This window comes from Mangifera indica, chromosome 10 (assembly GCF_011075055.1).
Source record: "Mangifera indica cultivar Alphonso chromosome 10, CATAS_Mindica_2.1, whole genome shotgun sequence".
Classification (NCBI taxonomy): domain Eukaryota; kingdom Viridiplantae; phylum Streptophyta; class Magnoliopsida; order Sapindales; family Anacardiaceae; genus Mangifera; species Mangifera indica.
In genome coordinates, this window is record NC_058146.1 from 1 (window position 1) to 16227 (window position 16227).

The 16227-nt window shown below is 34.5% G+C and overlaps 2 protein-coding genes across 4 annotated transcripts; both read right to left on the reverse strand.

The window, feature by feature from the left end:
* Positions 1-241: 241 nt before the first annotated feature.
* On the reverse strand, positions 242-4450 carry LOC123228402 (cytochrome c1-2, heme protein, mitochondrial). 3 transcript variants are annotated; one of them, XM_044653805.1, is made up of 8 exons: positions 4304-4450; positions 3220-3308; positions 2732-2919; positions 1913-2192; positions 1763-1834; positions 968-1084; positions 777-842; positions 242-690 (listed from the first exon to the last, which is right to left on the reverse strand). In XM_044653805.1, exons 2-8 carry the CDS (start codon positions 3277-3279, stop codon positions 574-576), a joined length of 900 nt encoding a protein of 299 aa, XP_044509740.1. In that variant the 5' UTR covers positions 3280-3308; positions 4304-4450; the 3' UTR covers positions 242-573. The 3 variants fall into 3 exon arrangements, with proteins under 3 accessions (XP_044509740.1, XP_044509738.1, XP_044509739.1); XM_044653803.1 differs by having other exon boundaries at positions 2732-2952; XM_044653804.1 differs by lacking the exon at positions 4304-4450 and adding an exon at positions 4198-4216 and having other exon boundaries at positions 2732-2952.
* Positions 4451-11460: 7010 nt separating this feature from the next.
* Positions 11461-16130, reverse strand: LOC123227954 (transcription initiation factor TFIID subunit 14b). The gene is made up of 6 exons (XM_044653114.1): positions 15855-16130; positions 15082-15170; positions 14756-14977; positions 13469-13653; positions 13268-13389; positions 11461-11787 (listed from the first exon to the last, which is right to left on the reverse strand). Exons 1-6 carry the CDS (start codon positions 15966-15968, stop codon positions 11701-11703), a joined length of 819 nt encoding a protein of 272 aa, XP_044509049.1. The 5' UTR covers positions 15969-16130; the 3' UTR covers positions 11461-11700.
* Positions 16131-16227: the final 97 nt, after the last annotated feature.

Genomic DNA, 16227 nt, shown 5'->3' on the forward strand with positions numbered 1-16227 from the left:
ATGAAGGACTTAGCAATATGCCCCAACCTTGACGAGGGCAACAGTGATGAGCCAAGAATTCCCAAATAACGCAATTGGATTCGGAAAGCAAGTGTCTTGGTTAAAGCATCCGGAAGCTTTTGTTGCTTCTTGTGCCGATGAACCATAAGTCATAATACCCATAAACCGATTAACATTTAACAATTCCCAAGTGGAAATCATAAACTGATTTCATCAATAGAAAAAAAAAAACCAGCCAGAATGCTGTCAAAGGACATTTCTCCAAAATAAGGTACATTATCGACCAATGACAATTGTTTCCCTTTTTGTTTCAATGATTGCATTTGCAAATCCCATTGAAGTAACAAATTATGAGTCGTGACACCAGTAATTCAGCCACAAATATAACACTCGTTGGGAAACAAACAAAAAATAATGTATCATGTCTATGGAATAGCTTATTTCTTCCTCAAATTGGAAAAAAGAATAACACCTTCTTCAGGTTACTCCATTGCCAATGATAATTAATCCACCAATTTCACATCTGACAAAGCAATATTTCCGGTTCAGGTCCTCCCAGAAACTCGGGGGATGCTAATTGACAACATCAAGGACAAGTTTGCGGGACTTGAGGACTGACCACTTCAAGCGCCGGTAATAAGCAGCTTGAAGTAATGCCAGTGATAGTACAAATATCCATTTAAAACCCATCTGTGTTAGAAGGCATAAAATGTCAGGAATAATTCAATATCAAATAATATTTGTTCGACAGTGACTTGATTTAAAAACAAATGTACCAGCTTCCTCTCTTCCATTTCTGGTTCTGCTGCCCATGTTAAAAATGACACAACATCCTTCCCCATCTACAACACAATGAAAACAAGAGTAGAACACCGAGCTTTGTACCACAGAAATATCTACACAGTAAGCTTACAGCTAAGAACATCTACCAGAACCTAAAGCATTACATTTTAGAAGATAAACCAACCTGAGATTCAGTTGCAGGGGTACCATCTTCATACTCAACAGCACCATCGATAAGCATTTTAGGCATAGCAATGGCTCCCCCTGGAAAGTAAGGATTATAGTGCAATCCTTCTCGGATCTACAATAGCAATTGTAAATTTTAGCCAAAAAACAAGTGAAGATCTCAGCAGCAAAGAAGATGAAACCTCAATAAATATGATCAGACACAAGATAAAATTTAGTTGCACTCAACTGTTAAATAAGTAGTTTTATAAAAAGATATAGGTACATAGTTTAACGAGTAGATATGAACACCTTTAAGTTTGAAAGAACTTTTATGATCGAGGCAGATTAAAATTACCCAAAAAAGATAAAAAGTAAGAAAACAGCCAGAACTGTATTGTACAAACAAGACAGCAAACAGGAACAGCCAACTGAGCAATAGTGTGCCTTGTATTCATCTGGTAGACCACAAAAATAAAGAAACAAAATATTGTTGGAGAAGAAATTTTCTCTGGTTGTGATAGATGAGTGAACTTAAAATATCTGCATAAAAAAATAACATGGAGGTCCGTGCTAGTCAACATTATAGCATCTGAAAGAGCAACCATAAAAGATAGAACCAACAGAAAGAAAACTTCAATGAACCAAAAACAAAAATCACAACAGGGAAAATTCCTGCTGGCTTTGACACATCCTTGTTTTCTGTTCCCCTTGCACTATGTATGGAGAATTCCACAAAAGCATAATTTAAATGCCACAAGCCAACTATGAAAGCAGGGAAATCACGTTAAAGAGACTTGGAAGCAGAATTTACCATAACACCAGCAGGAGGATCACAGTAACCAGTTAAAAGAGCAAACACATAATTCTGACCATTGTGTCGAGCCTGCAAAGAAAAATAGTAAATTTTTCCTAGATAGGTAATTACGGCTTTTATGGTTAAATATAAGAAGATAGTAATTACCTTGGTAATAAGACTCAAATCTGGAGGATATGCCCCTCCATTTGCAAACCTAGCAGCCTGTTCATTGGCATATGGCTGAGGAAAACGATCACTGAGTTTACCAGGACGAGTAAACATCTCACCCTCATCATTAGGTCCATCAACCACCTCAATCTCAGCTGCCATTGCCTTTGTCTCCTCTTCTGTATATGCAACTCCCACCAAATCACGGTATGATATTAGTGACATAGAATGGCAAGATGCACATACTTGCTGGTAAACCTGGTGACCACGGCGAATCCTAAACACTCAAAATTGATCACAAAAATTACGACATGTAGTAGCATCAAACTAAATGCAACTAGCAACTAAGCAACAAATCAAATCACAATTTTTCTGATGAAAGATTCTAAAAAGACAGATTTGAGCTTTCCTCTCCCTCTCTCTCTATACATACACACATAGATATTAAATGTTTCCTTTTTACCCATACAGTGGAGGACCAGCAGCTACAATTATAGTATATGTAGTGTCACACAATTTGTCAGCAACATCAACATGCCTTCCAAACAACGTGTAAACTAAAAGAATAAATAAAGACACTCTCACTTAGAGTCACTACAAGCAACAGACAGAGACTAAACAGTATGTGAAACTAGATATTGGAGATAGGATAAAGTTAAAAAATTTAATTAATAATAAAAACAGATAATAGGGAACAAGAAAAAAAAAATGATATTGAATCAGGTTCCATAACACCAGAATCACACCTTTTTTAAGTCAACTTGAATTGCAAGTTCAATAAAAAATTTTACAACTAAAAGGGGGCCATAAACTCACGAAGCATGGTCATATGAACTAAGAATGCCCTCATGAGGCCAAGGATAGCTCGGACATGCCAAACCATGTTCAGCTTCATCAGCAGATGCTACTGCTGCAAAACTAAAAAACCCTGAAACACCAGCTCCAAGGAGTGCAAATGCCCTTAGGGACTTCATACTCACGGATCCACCATCTTCATGAAATTTCTTTGAAGCGAAAAAAGATAAAGCAGGTAACCCCTGCAAGACACATATGTAAACTATTAGGTATAGAAACAACCATTAAATATTTATTCTACCTAGTTTCAATGTATAAAGGTGCAACTAAATAATGCTGCAGTACTGCAAACAGAATTGAGAAGCATGACTTCGAGTTGGAAATAATCTCAAACATTTAAGCATAATATCATTCATTATAAAAGCAGGAGATAAAATATAAAATAAAAGCATTATTAGTTTCCAGACTCAATATAGTAGAGCACACATAATAGTAAGAACTGCACTTACAGGAGAGTGAGACTGAAGTTTCCTCCTTAGGAGCTGGTGGATAACTCCTCCTCCAGCCATTTCAACAAACAGACCTATCAATTAATTCACTGTGACAGGAAAAAGAATAATTAAAAATTCATTCCAACACGGATACACAAAAAGTTCAAAGTTTTGCAGAATCTCAAGCTGCATCGCTGTATTATGCAAGACAGAAGAAATATGTGCTCATATACACAGATTACAACACTAATTTTCAAACAAAATTTTCTTTTACGGTTAATATAAACAGCCATTTTTTTAAATAATAGAAGTTGTAGACATTTAAAGTAATAATCTTTGAATGAATGAAATTACATCTAAAATATGCCATTTCCAAGATGAATTAATTCAATATTCCAAATGTAATATTAAGTGATCAATATGGATTGATCATCATATCAAAATTTAGTCATACAATTTGTTTAGAAATTGTGATGTCATTAACCCAATATAGAGTGGGCAAACAGAGCTCACTTTATGGTGAGCGATTCTGCCATATAGCACTTCATGTAAACTACACCCAAGTGAAAAACTTTAAAAACACCATATTTGGAACACAGAACCATGTGACAGCATCACTCCCACTTACTTGAAGTTTTTTAATCAAGCAACAGATTAACTTCAAAAGGCAACGTTAAACAGGCAACATGTTGAAAAACAATTCACACAGTCAGCATCATCAAGAAGAATACTGTTCAATCAGTAAACTATTCTAAACACTCTTCCAAGGGTCATATTGTCGGTGAACAAGATTTTAAGTTACAGACCTCAGAGTTCATAATAAAAATCCAGATATTAACAATTGGTTCTAATAATAACATTTCTAAAACATTATAACACAGAAGAGTTAACAGAATCTAATCAAATTACATGAATCCAATAATAATAAAAAATTAAAAATAAAATAAAATAAAAAGAGGGCATAAATTTATTGACACGCTACATATTCACATTAACCTAAAAGTGAGGTTCTTCTGAACAAGATAAAAACAACAGCCCTAACGGAGAGCAGAGCGAAGAACATAAAATGAAAGAGAAAGCCCAAAAGAACAAGAGAACTCACGAGATGACAGAAGAAAACTAGGTCGACCTTGGAGATAATGAACAAAGGAGAAGGCGCAGCTAATAGAGAGATCCGAGTGTGACAACATACGCTGCCATTACCACTAACCATATACTTTCATTTGGGCTTCGGCTTTGGCCCAACTCTCCTAACAGGCTAAACTTGTCTTTTGCACACTCAAATGGTTTCCTTACTATTTTAGGCTAGGTAAGATGGGAGTCCTCTGAGGAGAAAGCAAAACCAAGCCCATCTCAAACCTTGGACTTCCTTTTAGGGCTGGCAAGTGTACATTAACTATACATGTATTTATTTTTCCTGTGTGAGGTGATTAATATCAATTCGTGTGAGCTCAGCAGAGAGGGTACTGTGTGTTGCGACTTGTATGTTTTTGTACGGATTGCGGTTAAGTGACAAACACAGACATGTGATTTGTCATCCTCCACATTGCATGGCAGTCCTAACTTTCTTTAAGCTATCAGAAAGCAACCAACAACATGCTACTAATGCAAAATAATAACAATGCCTTTCACAGTGTCTAACTTTTGAGATACGTTTAACCTTGCCAGCAAATTGATTATATGAGATAGTGGTATATAAGGTATGAGTTAGACTTTAACACAAACTAATTGGTTTTTTGTAATATATATTTTAATTTTCACATTTGTAAGTTTAATATGTATTTTTGATAAAGTATCAAAACACGAGTTAAAAAGTGAGTCTAACAATTTAAAATGTTACTGGATATAAGTAATAACACACCTAACTAAAAACGGTAGGTCTAATAGTCTAAGTAGTTACATTTGAGTAGGAGTATTGGGACTTTAACGGCAGGCTTAACACTCTAAAATATTCTTAAATACAAATGACAATATATCCAACCAAAAATGTTAGGTTTAACAGTCTAAATGGTTGCACTTGAGTAGAGATTTTAGAGACTAAAAGTCTTACATCTAAAAAATAGAATATAAGATAGTGATATATAAGTGTATGAATTAAACTTTAACACAAGTCATAATTTTATGTAACATAAGTTTTAATTTCAAGGAATAACCAGGCATTTACTTGTACATGAATATATAAACCATAATAAGCTCATATTTGAATTACAGTTAATTATATCGTCATCCAATGAATTTCATCCAAAATTGGTCAGTGGGTCAATATTATTATCTGTTTTTACATCTCTAACATCATTTCTTATCAAGTCTACAAACTGCAAGTAAGATCAACGAATGCTTTCTCACTACATCAAGTGGTGAGACCAACCCACTAGAAGATTAAACCCAAACTCAGCTTCAGCGTATGTAATGGGAGCAACAACTCTCTTCTTTTGAGTTCTTCCATTGTGAACAGCAAAGTGGCCTTAAGGAACGTCAGCGGTTTGAGCAGACAAAAGAATGTGCCGAATTGAAGTGCTCTAACAAGCATTTGATATAGGAAGTGATAGTTTTAATCTTTTTTAAAGTTAAAAAAAAAAAAAATTGCAGTGGAGCAGATTGTCCATGGAGGAGAGATAATATAAATGAAGCAAAACTCTTGTGGACAACAATATCAGAAAGACTAATTAAGTGGTAAAGTGAAGTGACAACTGCAATGGGGTCTATTCTATTTGTAAGGACATAATGCATGAGAAACCACATGGCTTTGCCTCCAACTATACCTAAAGTTGTGATAGGTATGCATATTCTTTAAGCTCATCATGAATGGGAATAGTACAAATCTTGCAATTAGATACAAAGGACACAGGTACTATGTGACGTAGCCCTACCAATATGAGAAACATACAAGATGTAATGTGTTCCTGTGAAGATGCTTTGGGAATGAGAGGATAATTATATGAACATGACCTTAATTTGAATTGATGATTGATTGAAAGGCAGCAGAAAACCAACCTGGCATTTGAATTTGACAATTTTTCTGTAAAATTCGATTGGTCATGCCTTTGCTAAGGAATTATCAACTTTTTGGTCGAGCTAAAGCATATCCACACACAATCAGCTATCATGAAGTTAAACTTGGTGGTTCCTTATGATTTCAGATTGTGACTGCTTTTCTACTTTGACCACAGGATGTGTCCAAGCAAATTCAAAAAACATCGTGATGGGATGTAGATTATGTTTCATAATCTTACAGATCCATTCATGTGCTTCAATCAGTATTCTTCACACTTTTTTCAACTTACACAGTGTCCAAAGACGATTTTTCCCGACAGAGAGGGCTGCCGTTTGGCAATAAATATCAACAGATGACCCCTTTGAAGAATATGAAACAAACGATGTATTAACAAGATTTTGCATTCCAGAAACAAGCCTATGACAGTATGAAGTAAAATGCATGTGTATGATAGAAAATCACGGTGGCAATCATCTCAATAGCTTGGATTCACACACGAGTGGTAGGGCATTGTGTCTCAGGGTTCATATCATGTGACAATTATCAACTTAAATGCATTGTTCAAGGGCAAAAGGACTATTTCTCACCTAAGTTTTAGCTGAAATTCAAAATCACATCCACAACAGTTAAAAAACTCAAACTCTCAACCATGGTCCAACTTCTGTTAACTTTGTCTATCAGAAGAGTAAAATGGTCATTTTATTGTTTATATTAAAAAGATATAACATTTGTTACTTTTTTCTACCTCAGTTTTAGAAACTAACAATTTCACTTTTCCCTAAAGTTTTTAAATTTTGAAAAGTAATGTTTTCACTCTCAAACCTAGGGTTTCTATATTTTTTAAACTGTAGCCATCCCCCAGAACTTTCAAAAACAACAATTTCAACCCCACTCTTCAAATTTAGCTTTCGGCATCCCTTCCGACATCGTCTTCAGCCTCATTCTTTTTCTAGTGTGACAATAAGTGGCGAGACGAAGAGACAGAGATTTTTTTATCATGCGGTGTGATGAAGAGACAGAGATCTTTTCGTCGTACAGTACAACGAAGAGACAAAGATCTCTTCGTCGTGCAGTGTGATGAAAAGACGAAGATCTCTTTGTTGCACCACCTATCATTGCACCAGGAGAAGGCGGAGGCCGAAGACGATGTTGGAAGGGATGTTGAAGTTGAAGAGTGGGAGTAAAACTGCTATTTTTGAAAGTTATGGAGGGTGGTTGAGTTTGAAAAATATGTAAACCCTAGATTTGGAGATGAAAATATTACTTTTTAAAATTTAAAAACTTTAGGCAATTGTAAAACGATAGTTTCTAAAACCTGGGGGGAGGGATAACAAATTTTATATATTTTTAATACAAACAGTAAAATGACTATTTTACCCTTATTTCTAACAAAAAAAGTTAATAGAAGTTGGGTTATGGGTGGGAGTTTGGGTTTTTCAATTACTGCGAGTGTATTTTTAAATTTCAGCTAAAACTTAAGTAAAAAACAGTCTTTTTTCCTTATTGAAGCCTTTTAGCAAATAGGAAAGCCTATTGGTGGGTTGAGATAAGTCTTCATTGAATTAATACTGTTAACTGCACACCCTCTAATTAACCAACCTGAAATGTATTTTATTGATGATTAAGTATTAAAATCATAAGGCAAAAGACTATTTCCTAAGTTTTAGCTGAAATTCAAAAGCGCATCTGCGACGATTGAAAAATTCAAACTCCCACCCATAGCCCAACTTTTGTTAACTTTTTCTATTAAAATAAGGAGTAAAATAGTTATTTTACTAATTATATTGAAAAATTATAAATTTTATTACTTTCCCCACAGGTTTTAGAAATTAACATTGAAAAGTAATAATTTTACCCCCAAACCTAGAGTTTTCATATTTTTCAAACTGCAGCCACCCCCTAAAACTTTCAAAAACAACAATCTCACCCCCACTCTTCAACTTTAGCTTTCGGATCCCTTCCAGCGTGGTCTCTGACCCCTTCCTTATCCTGGTGCACCAAAAAACCGTGTGACAAAGAGATCTCCATTTAGTCATACAATTTATTTAGAATTTAATCATACAATTTGTTTAGAAAATAATAGTTTATAAAACTTGGGGGAGAGGAGTAATTAGATTTATAACTTTTTATATAAACAGTCAAACGAATAGTTTATAAAACTTGGGGGAGAGGAGTAATTAGATTTATAACTTTTTATATAAACAGTAAAACGATCGTTTTACCTCTCATTTTACCAGAAAAAGTTAACGGAAATTGGGCTATGGGTAGGAGTTTGGGCTTTTCAACTGCCGTGGGTATGTTATTGAGTTTCAGCTAAAAATTGGGTGGGAAATAGTCCTTTGGCCTAAAATCATAATATGACAAGCTTATCATTACCGTTTCTTCCAGTCTATCATATGGCACTTTGTTATTACTAGTCTTTGCAAATGAAAGTGGGTACAACATCCAAGTTCATACTATTAATTAAGACAATTTTTGTTTTAATCATTACGTTGTTTAGACTGATCTATGCTCCTCAACTCTCTGCCAATAATAGAATGCATTGATGATATTTAAGAACAAGGAAGAAAATGAATGGGGTGATGGCATTTGACCTAAATAATGCTACTACTTAATTAATTGCCCCCAGAGCAAAGTTCACAGAGATTACTTGTATTCAAAATGGAAATACATGTACTTTCTTTTTTCATATATATTATACTTCTCATGAATACTGTTTTAATAAATAAATTTCCTTCACATCCATCGAATCATCAATCAATACAGCATGAAGAAACAAAACTTGTGTAACTAACTAAATTAGTGAGGCAAATTTAGTCTCTCCTATTGATGAAATCTTAGTCAATAGTCATTAGTCATAGCCAAATTTTAAAGGCTGAAGTGAAGACTAAGAAATAACGCTTTATTGATACAAAGCAGGCAGTTTATAAATTGAGGGTCATCACAGTAACCCAAAATGGTTGGTTTGCTGGTTGGCAAAACAATGATAAAGTCTAAGTTCAATGCTTTACTAAATAAGCAAAATGTATATGAAGATCTATTTGATGAGGACAAGTCTAGCTTTGACGCCAAGAATATGACGAGCATAAAAACGTCATTGCTTTATAATTTGTTCAAAAACACACAGGACCAATATCAATATCCTTATATAAAAACTCACAAGTTGCACCTCTTTTTTTCCCCCTTTCTAAAGGTGTGGTAGGGATTGATGCTTTACCATAGACGGGACAACAGCATGTGAAATATAACCAATTCTTTCACCTGATATGTTTTTTCAAGACTCTTCAATCACCTCTCGTTACCCTATCCAACACCAAGCTAAGGTTGTTTAACATCTGCCCCTGTAAAAAGTTTGTTAGTAAAGAACCTTTTCAACCCAAAATCTTCATTCATCCATCGTAAGTCTCTTCAACCTAAATTAGTTTTCTTTCACTTTGATATTTCCGAGATGGGTATTCAATTGATGGGGTTATCTCATGCCAAGCAAAGACTTCAGAGAACACTTTCAGCTAAAATCAGAATGGCATCATGCAATAGTAGTTGCAATGTTCCAAAAGGCCACATTGCCATTTATGTTGAACACTCCAAGAAGAGATTTGTAGTTCTCATATCATACTTGAATCATCCTCTGTTTCAGGATCTACTAAACTTGGCTGAGGAAGAATTCGGATTCAATCATCCAATAGGCGGTCTTACAATTCCATAGACATGTCAATTGGGCCGGGCTAAATGGAGGTCCGGCCCGAAGCACGAAAAAAGGCCCAGGCACGATAAAGCCCGGCCCGGCACTGTAGAGTGTCGGGTTGGGTCTAGGATTTTAATATTAGGCCCATGGGCTGGCCCGGCCTGATACTGTATATATATATATATATATTTTTTCCTGGGCAGCATAAGCAAAAGGCAGCAGAGCAAATTTTGGCTTCTGCTGCCTTGCGGCAAAAACAAACGGCAGCAGAAGCTGCCTTGCGGTTCTGCTTCTGCCTTGGTCTGCTTCTGCCTTGGCAGAAGCAGATTTATGCTTCTGCCAGGCAGAAGCTGCATAATTTAAAAAAAAAAACTTTTTTAAATAAATCTATTTTATTTCTTTTTATTTTCACTTTTATTTATAAATCTTTTAATCACTCAATTTCAATTATTTTATTATATTTTCAATTTCATTAACTCTCTTTCGAAAAATATCTAAATTCGTAAATAATAATTATTTATTTTTGAAGAATTCAGAGATTTAAATATAAAAAATGAATAAATAAATATTATATAGTAGATATATTTTATTTATATTTTATAATTTATACTATATATAAATTAATTTATTTGTACTATGTTATTAATTTATAATATTTTTCATCATATAACTACGGTATTCCTCCGTCACAAATGAGGGATTATAAATAAAATATTCGGGATACTGTTATCGGTTTTAATAATTGAAAAAAATTTATGTCAAAAAATATTAATTAAAATTTTTTTAAAAAAATTGATTAAAGGATAGCACATGCACGACCCCAGCAAAAAGCCAAAACTGATGACCCCTATTAATTTACCACTATGCGAAACCATTAAAAGGACTGATGTACCTCTTAATGGTCCTCACCCAATTCATTGGGGAATTCTTCAATGGTACAAGTTTTGGTACCCAATTCAACTAAAGTTCTGACTATGGTGGCTGGTTTAATGGGCTGTCAAATACAGTAAAAGCACAGTAATAAAACTACTGAGACGAATTTGTTTGTTCTAGTGAATTTCATGACAATTTGTAGAAAAACCTTAGAAGACTCATTATCCATATCCCCCAAGCCTGGCCCCTTGCCACATCAGACCAGCTAAACAGTTACTTTGATGATATCCAGATGTTGCTTAACTGAAATACTGAATTTATCAGCCATTGCCAGGAGCATCTCAATCCCCAAGCTTTTGTGTCATAATTATAAGATTCCACTCAATAACAGTCTCTTAAATTTTAAAATCACAAGATTGCTGTTTCCATTTAACTATTTAGCTTGTTATTTCAGCCTTCCTAGTTTGCAAGATCTTGAAGTTCAAATTCGCCGGCATGGGACTCACATATTTGGTTTCAAAAGAATAAGCGAGGTACGATAAGTACTTTCTTTAATTTCCTGGATTCTTCTTTTCAGACCAACTCAAACCAAACAGATCTAACAGATTATTCTTTCAACATTACTTGATTTCAAAGTCCATAGAGCTGTCAAATCCTAAACACTTCGGAGAGCACTAATCTCAGCATACCATTTGAAAATGTAAAAAAAAAAAATATTTAACCTTTATATAAACCAAATAATGCTGATATCTTTTCTTAATCATACAGAGCAAAATTGTCAAATAAAGGCAATCATAGGAGGAAAAGAAATTAAGAAGCAAAAGGAACAAAACTCTTAATACCCAAGAGAGCAAATATCAAAGGTACATTCCTATGCTATCACGTGGCTTTGCCGCAAAATCAATTCGAAATAGAAATCTCCCAAAATTGCAGAAGTAATATAAAGTTACTGGTCTGAGGAAGATCTGAACTGCTGCTGCTGCCCATCAATCAAACTTATCTGTCGTTTCAGTTTTGCAATATGAGCTTGTACCTAACAAAGAGGAGCTACATGTCAAAATATTTAACTTCCAGATGTCTGAAAATCCACAAACAGTTTTTCATTTTTTAAAAATTTTTATAATTAAGATATAAGGAACTTGAATAAATTCCTCAATGCACTGTTAATCATATATGAACATCCAAATAATCATGAGTACATAGCTAATGCATAACTTCTAAAACAAAGAAACAGTTGACCTTTCAGATAATGCTCTATGAAATCTTGCCTTCATAACACTGAAGTGATAAGACATTGAAACCCATGAAAAAAGAAAGGAAGGAAAACCTTTTCTAATAACTGATTCAATACTTTCTGAAGTAGATCAAAGTCAAGATATTCAGTAAATCATGTGGCAGAGACATTATCAAGAAAATCAAGTGAGACCAACTTTATATTGTTTTAGGAACTGATCTTGTGCAGCTGTTCCAATATTGACAATCTGACTCATTTCCCAGCAACTGATCTTATCAATAAGAACTTCAATAGTTTCTCACAAGTTCATCAGATAAATGAAAGGATGTTATACTAAAAGAGTTCTTAAAACTATTTAACCCTTCACATGGAAAAATTGTGATCTCTTTATGGTCTCTTCAACTATTGATAAACTTAATCCAGCCCAAAGGATGCTGAAAGCACATACAGCTCTACATAATATGGGTGCCCAGTCCTTTGAAGCTACATTTGAATGATAGGAAAACAAGTAAAAAGCTTGAAACCAAAACCAATGCTTTCAAAATGACCCACAGTTCGATATCCACACAAATAAGTACAACAACCAAATCCCTAATGGCATTTCTGTGTAAAAAATATTCGAGTTATTGAATTCAACTTCATTTACTGGTGGCAACTAAGTTCATAGGCAGCTTGGAGTGAGCACTGTGTAATTATGTATAATGCACTGAAAGGACTGAAAGCAACAGCTAAAGTAAGATGGGGAACAATAGGCTATCTGTGGGATTGTTTCTTGCAAGCACCAAAAATCATATTCTGCAAGGGTGGCCATGCAGACAGAGACTTTGGTAACAAGCAAGTTGGATCCATAGGGAGGATAGTTCCGGCCAATTCCTTGATTTAACTAGTAAAAGAAATCCCCTAAGGATACAAAAGTTTGCAGCGAGGTGAACAAAAAAAGAGAAACTCTAAGTTTATTGGACCTATAGTGATGATCACTTAAAAATATAGGATGATTAAGAAAAGAAATTTCCTTCTAAATGTGATTTCTCCTCAAAATACAAAATGTACTTCAGTGACAAAATTGGAATTGTGACACAAGGCATACCATTGTAATAGAACGTATCGATAAAAGGAATAGATTTTCATCAATAATACATATATAATAGGGCCCATATATGCATACAAGAAAGCCAAGAAGTATACAATGTTCATCAGTCACACATTTCATCATCAATATCAAGAATTTTATAGAAATTGAACAAGTGAATAAAATTGGAAGCATTCCATTTTTACTGACCTGCTGACGAGCTGCTGCAAGTTGTAATAGCTCATCTGCTTCAGAAAAATTCATGAACCACTGGCCCAAGGGATGATCTTTAGTGTCTCCTCTCTTTTTTTTACTTGTATCCTCAGTTGGTGCTACAATAAATTAAGGCAATTATTTATCTCAAGCCTGGTAGAGAGAAGCATCTGTATACAAGACAGCTCTTGAACTTACCAGGAGGTAAAGTAAAACCAGCAGGTAATCTGGGCAACGTTATAGCTGGATGATTTTGCACACGAGCTAAAAAGCTCTCTGAAGGCTCAGTGAACACAATTTCATCATAGGATTCAACAACCACAGGTTTCTTTGTAGACATGGGACCAGATTCTTCCTCTGGGTACAGCTTTAGGTGATGAAACCTGAGTATTATTTGAACTTGAATAGAATTAATCCTATTGTTTTCAATTTCTGGATTTTTACATAGTAGGCTTATATAATATAATATGATCATGAGATTTAAAATTTCTGTTGAAAAAAAAGAAAAAAGAAATCCTGCTGCTAAAGTAAATTCTCTTTATGTTATCAAGACAAGACCAAACATGAGCTTATTACTCTCTAAAAGTCAAAACTGGTATATGTAAAATGACAAAAAGGGACTCTCTAAAGCACTTACAACACTGATCTTCTGTTTGGCTTAAATCTAAAAGCTACTCTTAGCCTGCCTGTGTGTACAATAACCTTGAGTTCCATCATTGTGAAGCAATGAGGCTTTGACTGCAAGCTAATATAATGAAGAGGTGAGAATGGATAGTGTTTTCTCTGGATAATAAGATTGGCAGCAGACAAAGTTAACCAAAGGAGACAGTCCTGGTTGAGAAGCATATAGAGAAAGAGAGAGATGGTGGAGAGAGGATAAAGTTCTTGAGAAATGAGGAGAAGAGTTGGTGCAGTCCCTCTTAACAATTCCTACTGAATCACTCCATTCTGGCAGTTTACTCATTTAATACTCATTCATCCCACTTCATCAAAAAAAGGATCAAGTGCCACCACTGGATGGGTTGTCCTTGGAATATGATCTAAATTAACAAATACTTTCAATCATTTCAATAAATTAAATCTAATCAAATTCTATTTCTGGTGCAGTGACCTTTTAGAATGCCATGATGAAAGTAATAGCTAAATAAACACATGGTTAAAACTAATCTAATAAAATTCATTTTTTCGGACAATCAGCCAACTGAAACACAAGTTATGATTTTTTTTCTAACTTTATGCTAAATTGGCATTGCCATAGCAGGAACTGGCTCCTTGAATACTAGTACTGACTTCATCTTCATAGTCAAATTCACAGGCATAACTAAATCCAGTTGCTTATTGTTAATCTGTTACTGTAACTTCATCGTCAATCTTTTGTTGAGAATATGGAAAAGACTATCAGCGCTCAAAATTAGCTGGCCAAATTTATTAATTGCAAAGTAATGCTCAAGTACATCAATAATAATAACAGGCAAAGTAACTCACAAGTTCAATGGTTTATCACAAACATCATTGTGGAAAAATAGCGTGATTGCAATTTCAAATTCTCCCCATCCTGACTCTGATAACTCAAATGGTGCTGACTCTACAACCCTTGTGGGATTATTGAAACTGGAATGCAACTGAAAAACAGCACGCTTTATTATCACACCTAGATCTTCATTCGTGGCTCCGCGAACATATACAGTCCACTTGTGAGATTGATACCTAATTAGCCATCAAGAAAATGCAAATAAACATTCACAAAAGCATGTAAGTAGCACAAAGAAGCAACCATAAAACTAGCAACATTTAGCAACAATGATACTTACTCGCTTGCTTTTTTGCCCAGCCAAAATGCAACGTTACCGTACACTATGGGAACACTAATTTCAACATCTTTAAGTTTCTTATTCAAATTCTACACAAGAAACATAATACATCAAAAATACCACACTATATTAACTATAATGTAATTTCAAAACACAGTCATGGGTCAGCAACTATAGCATTTTCAAATTTAATTTTGGCCGTGTCAGTAACACTGGTGTGGCGACCAAAATTGATTTAAAGAAACTGTAGCCTCAGCTCAATTGGGTACAACAACATCACAACGCATAACATAAAAAAATAACCTCAAAATCAGAGTTTTTGGCGGAAAATTTAAAAACTGGTTTCCAAAAAATTTTTCTGCCGTCGGATTACAAAATTTTCGTCACTTTGTGATCGAAGAAATTGGCAATTATTGAATTCCAACTTATAACAAATCTCGTTTCAAATTATTTCAGTGAACCACACTTAAGTAAAAGCAATCTCAAAGTAAAGTTTTGTTTTGAAATATAAAAGGTGGTTTCAAAACACAATTCGGGTTCCCGGTAAACATTATCTTGTTATTTAAAAGATGAACAATTTCAAAATTGGAACTTACAACGAAAAAATGTCAGCTTGAAAGTATTTGACAGAAGCTTTTACTAAGGAAGAGTAGAGAGTATTTTCAAAAAGCAGTTTTGGCTTTCTGGGTATAACTATTTTGGTGGAGTATGAAATAGGTAATCGTTCAAATTTGGATTGAAAATGAAAATTGAAACCTTTACTATTTATTTACCTTCTTTTCAGAGTCTTCAGGTTTGCTCATTTTGGTGCGTTGTGATTTGAGAGTGGGGCCACTTATTTCAGGCTGATCTGGACCGTGCTTTTTCGATGATGAACTATTTGTCATGTCCTAAAACAAAACTCTTCCTCAGAGGAGAATCAATGTTGTTATTTAGTTGAAGAGATTAGGGTTTCTGTCTTCGAAATTACAGGGCCTGATTTCGAGGACGTTAGGGTTTGGGTAAGTTTCTCTACAACAAAAGTTTGCAGAGCTCTGTAGAAATCTGGGAATATAATTGACATATCGGCTAGTCATTTTAGCAAATGACTTAAAAACCCTTCAATTAGTGTCGTGGCAGACTCTCGTTTGACATATGCTGTAAATA

Coding starts and splice junctions, on each gene's coding strand:
- LOC123227954 (XM_044653114.1), bottom strand. CDS start 15,968: ATGACAAATAGTTCATCATCGAAAAAGCACGGTCCAGATCAGCCTGAA. Junction 14,978..15,081: donor CTGGGCAAAAAAGCAAGCGA/GTAAGTATCATT, acceptor ATGGCTAATTAG/GTATCAATCTCACAAGTGGA. Junction 13,390..13,468: donor TGGTTTTACTTTACCTCCTG/GTAAGTTCAAGA, acceptor AATTTATTGTAG/CACCAACTGAGGATACAAGT.
- LOC123228402 (XM_044653803.1), bottom strand. CDS start 3,279: ATGGCTGGAGGAGGAGTTATCCACCAGCTCCTAAGGAGGAAACTTCAG. Junction 2,953..3,219: donor AACTTCAGTCTCACTCTCCT/GTAAGTGCAGTT, acceptor TGTGTCTTGCAG/GGGTTACCTGCTTTATCTTT. Junction 2,193..2,731: donor AGTTCATATGACCATGCTTC/GTGAGTTTATGG, acceptor TTGAGTGTTTAG/GATTCGCCGTGGTCACCAGG.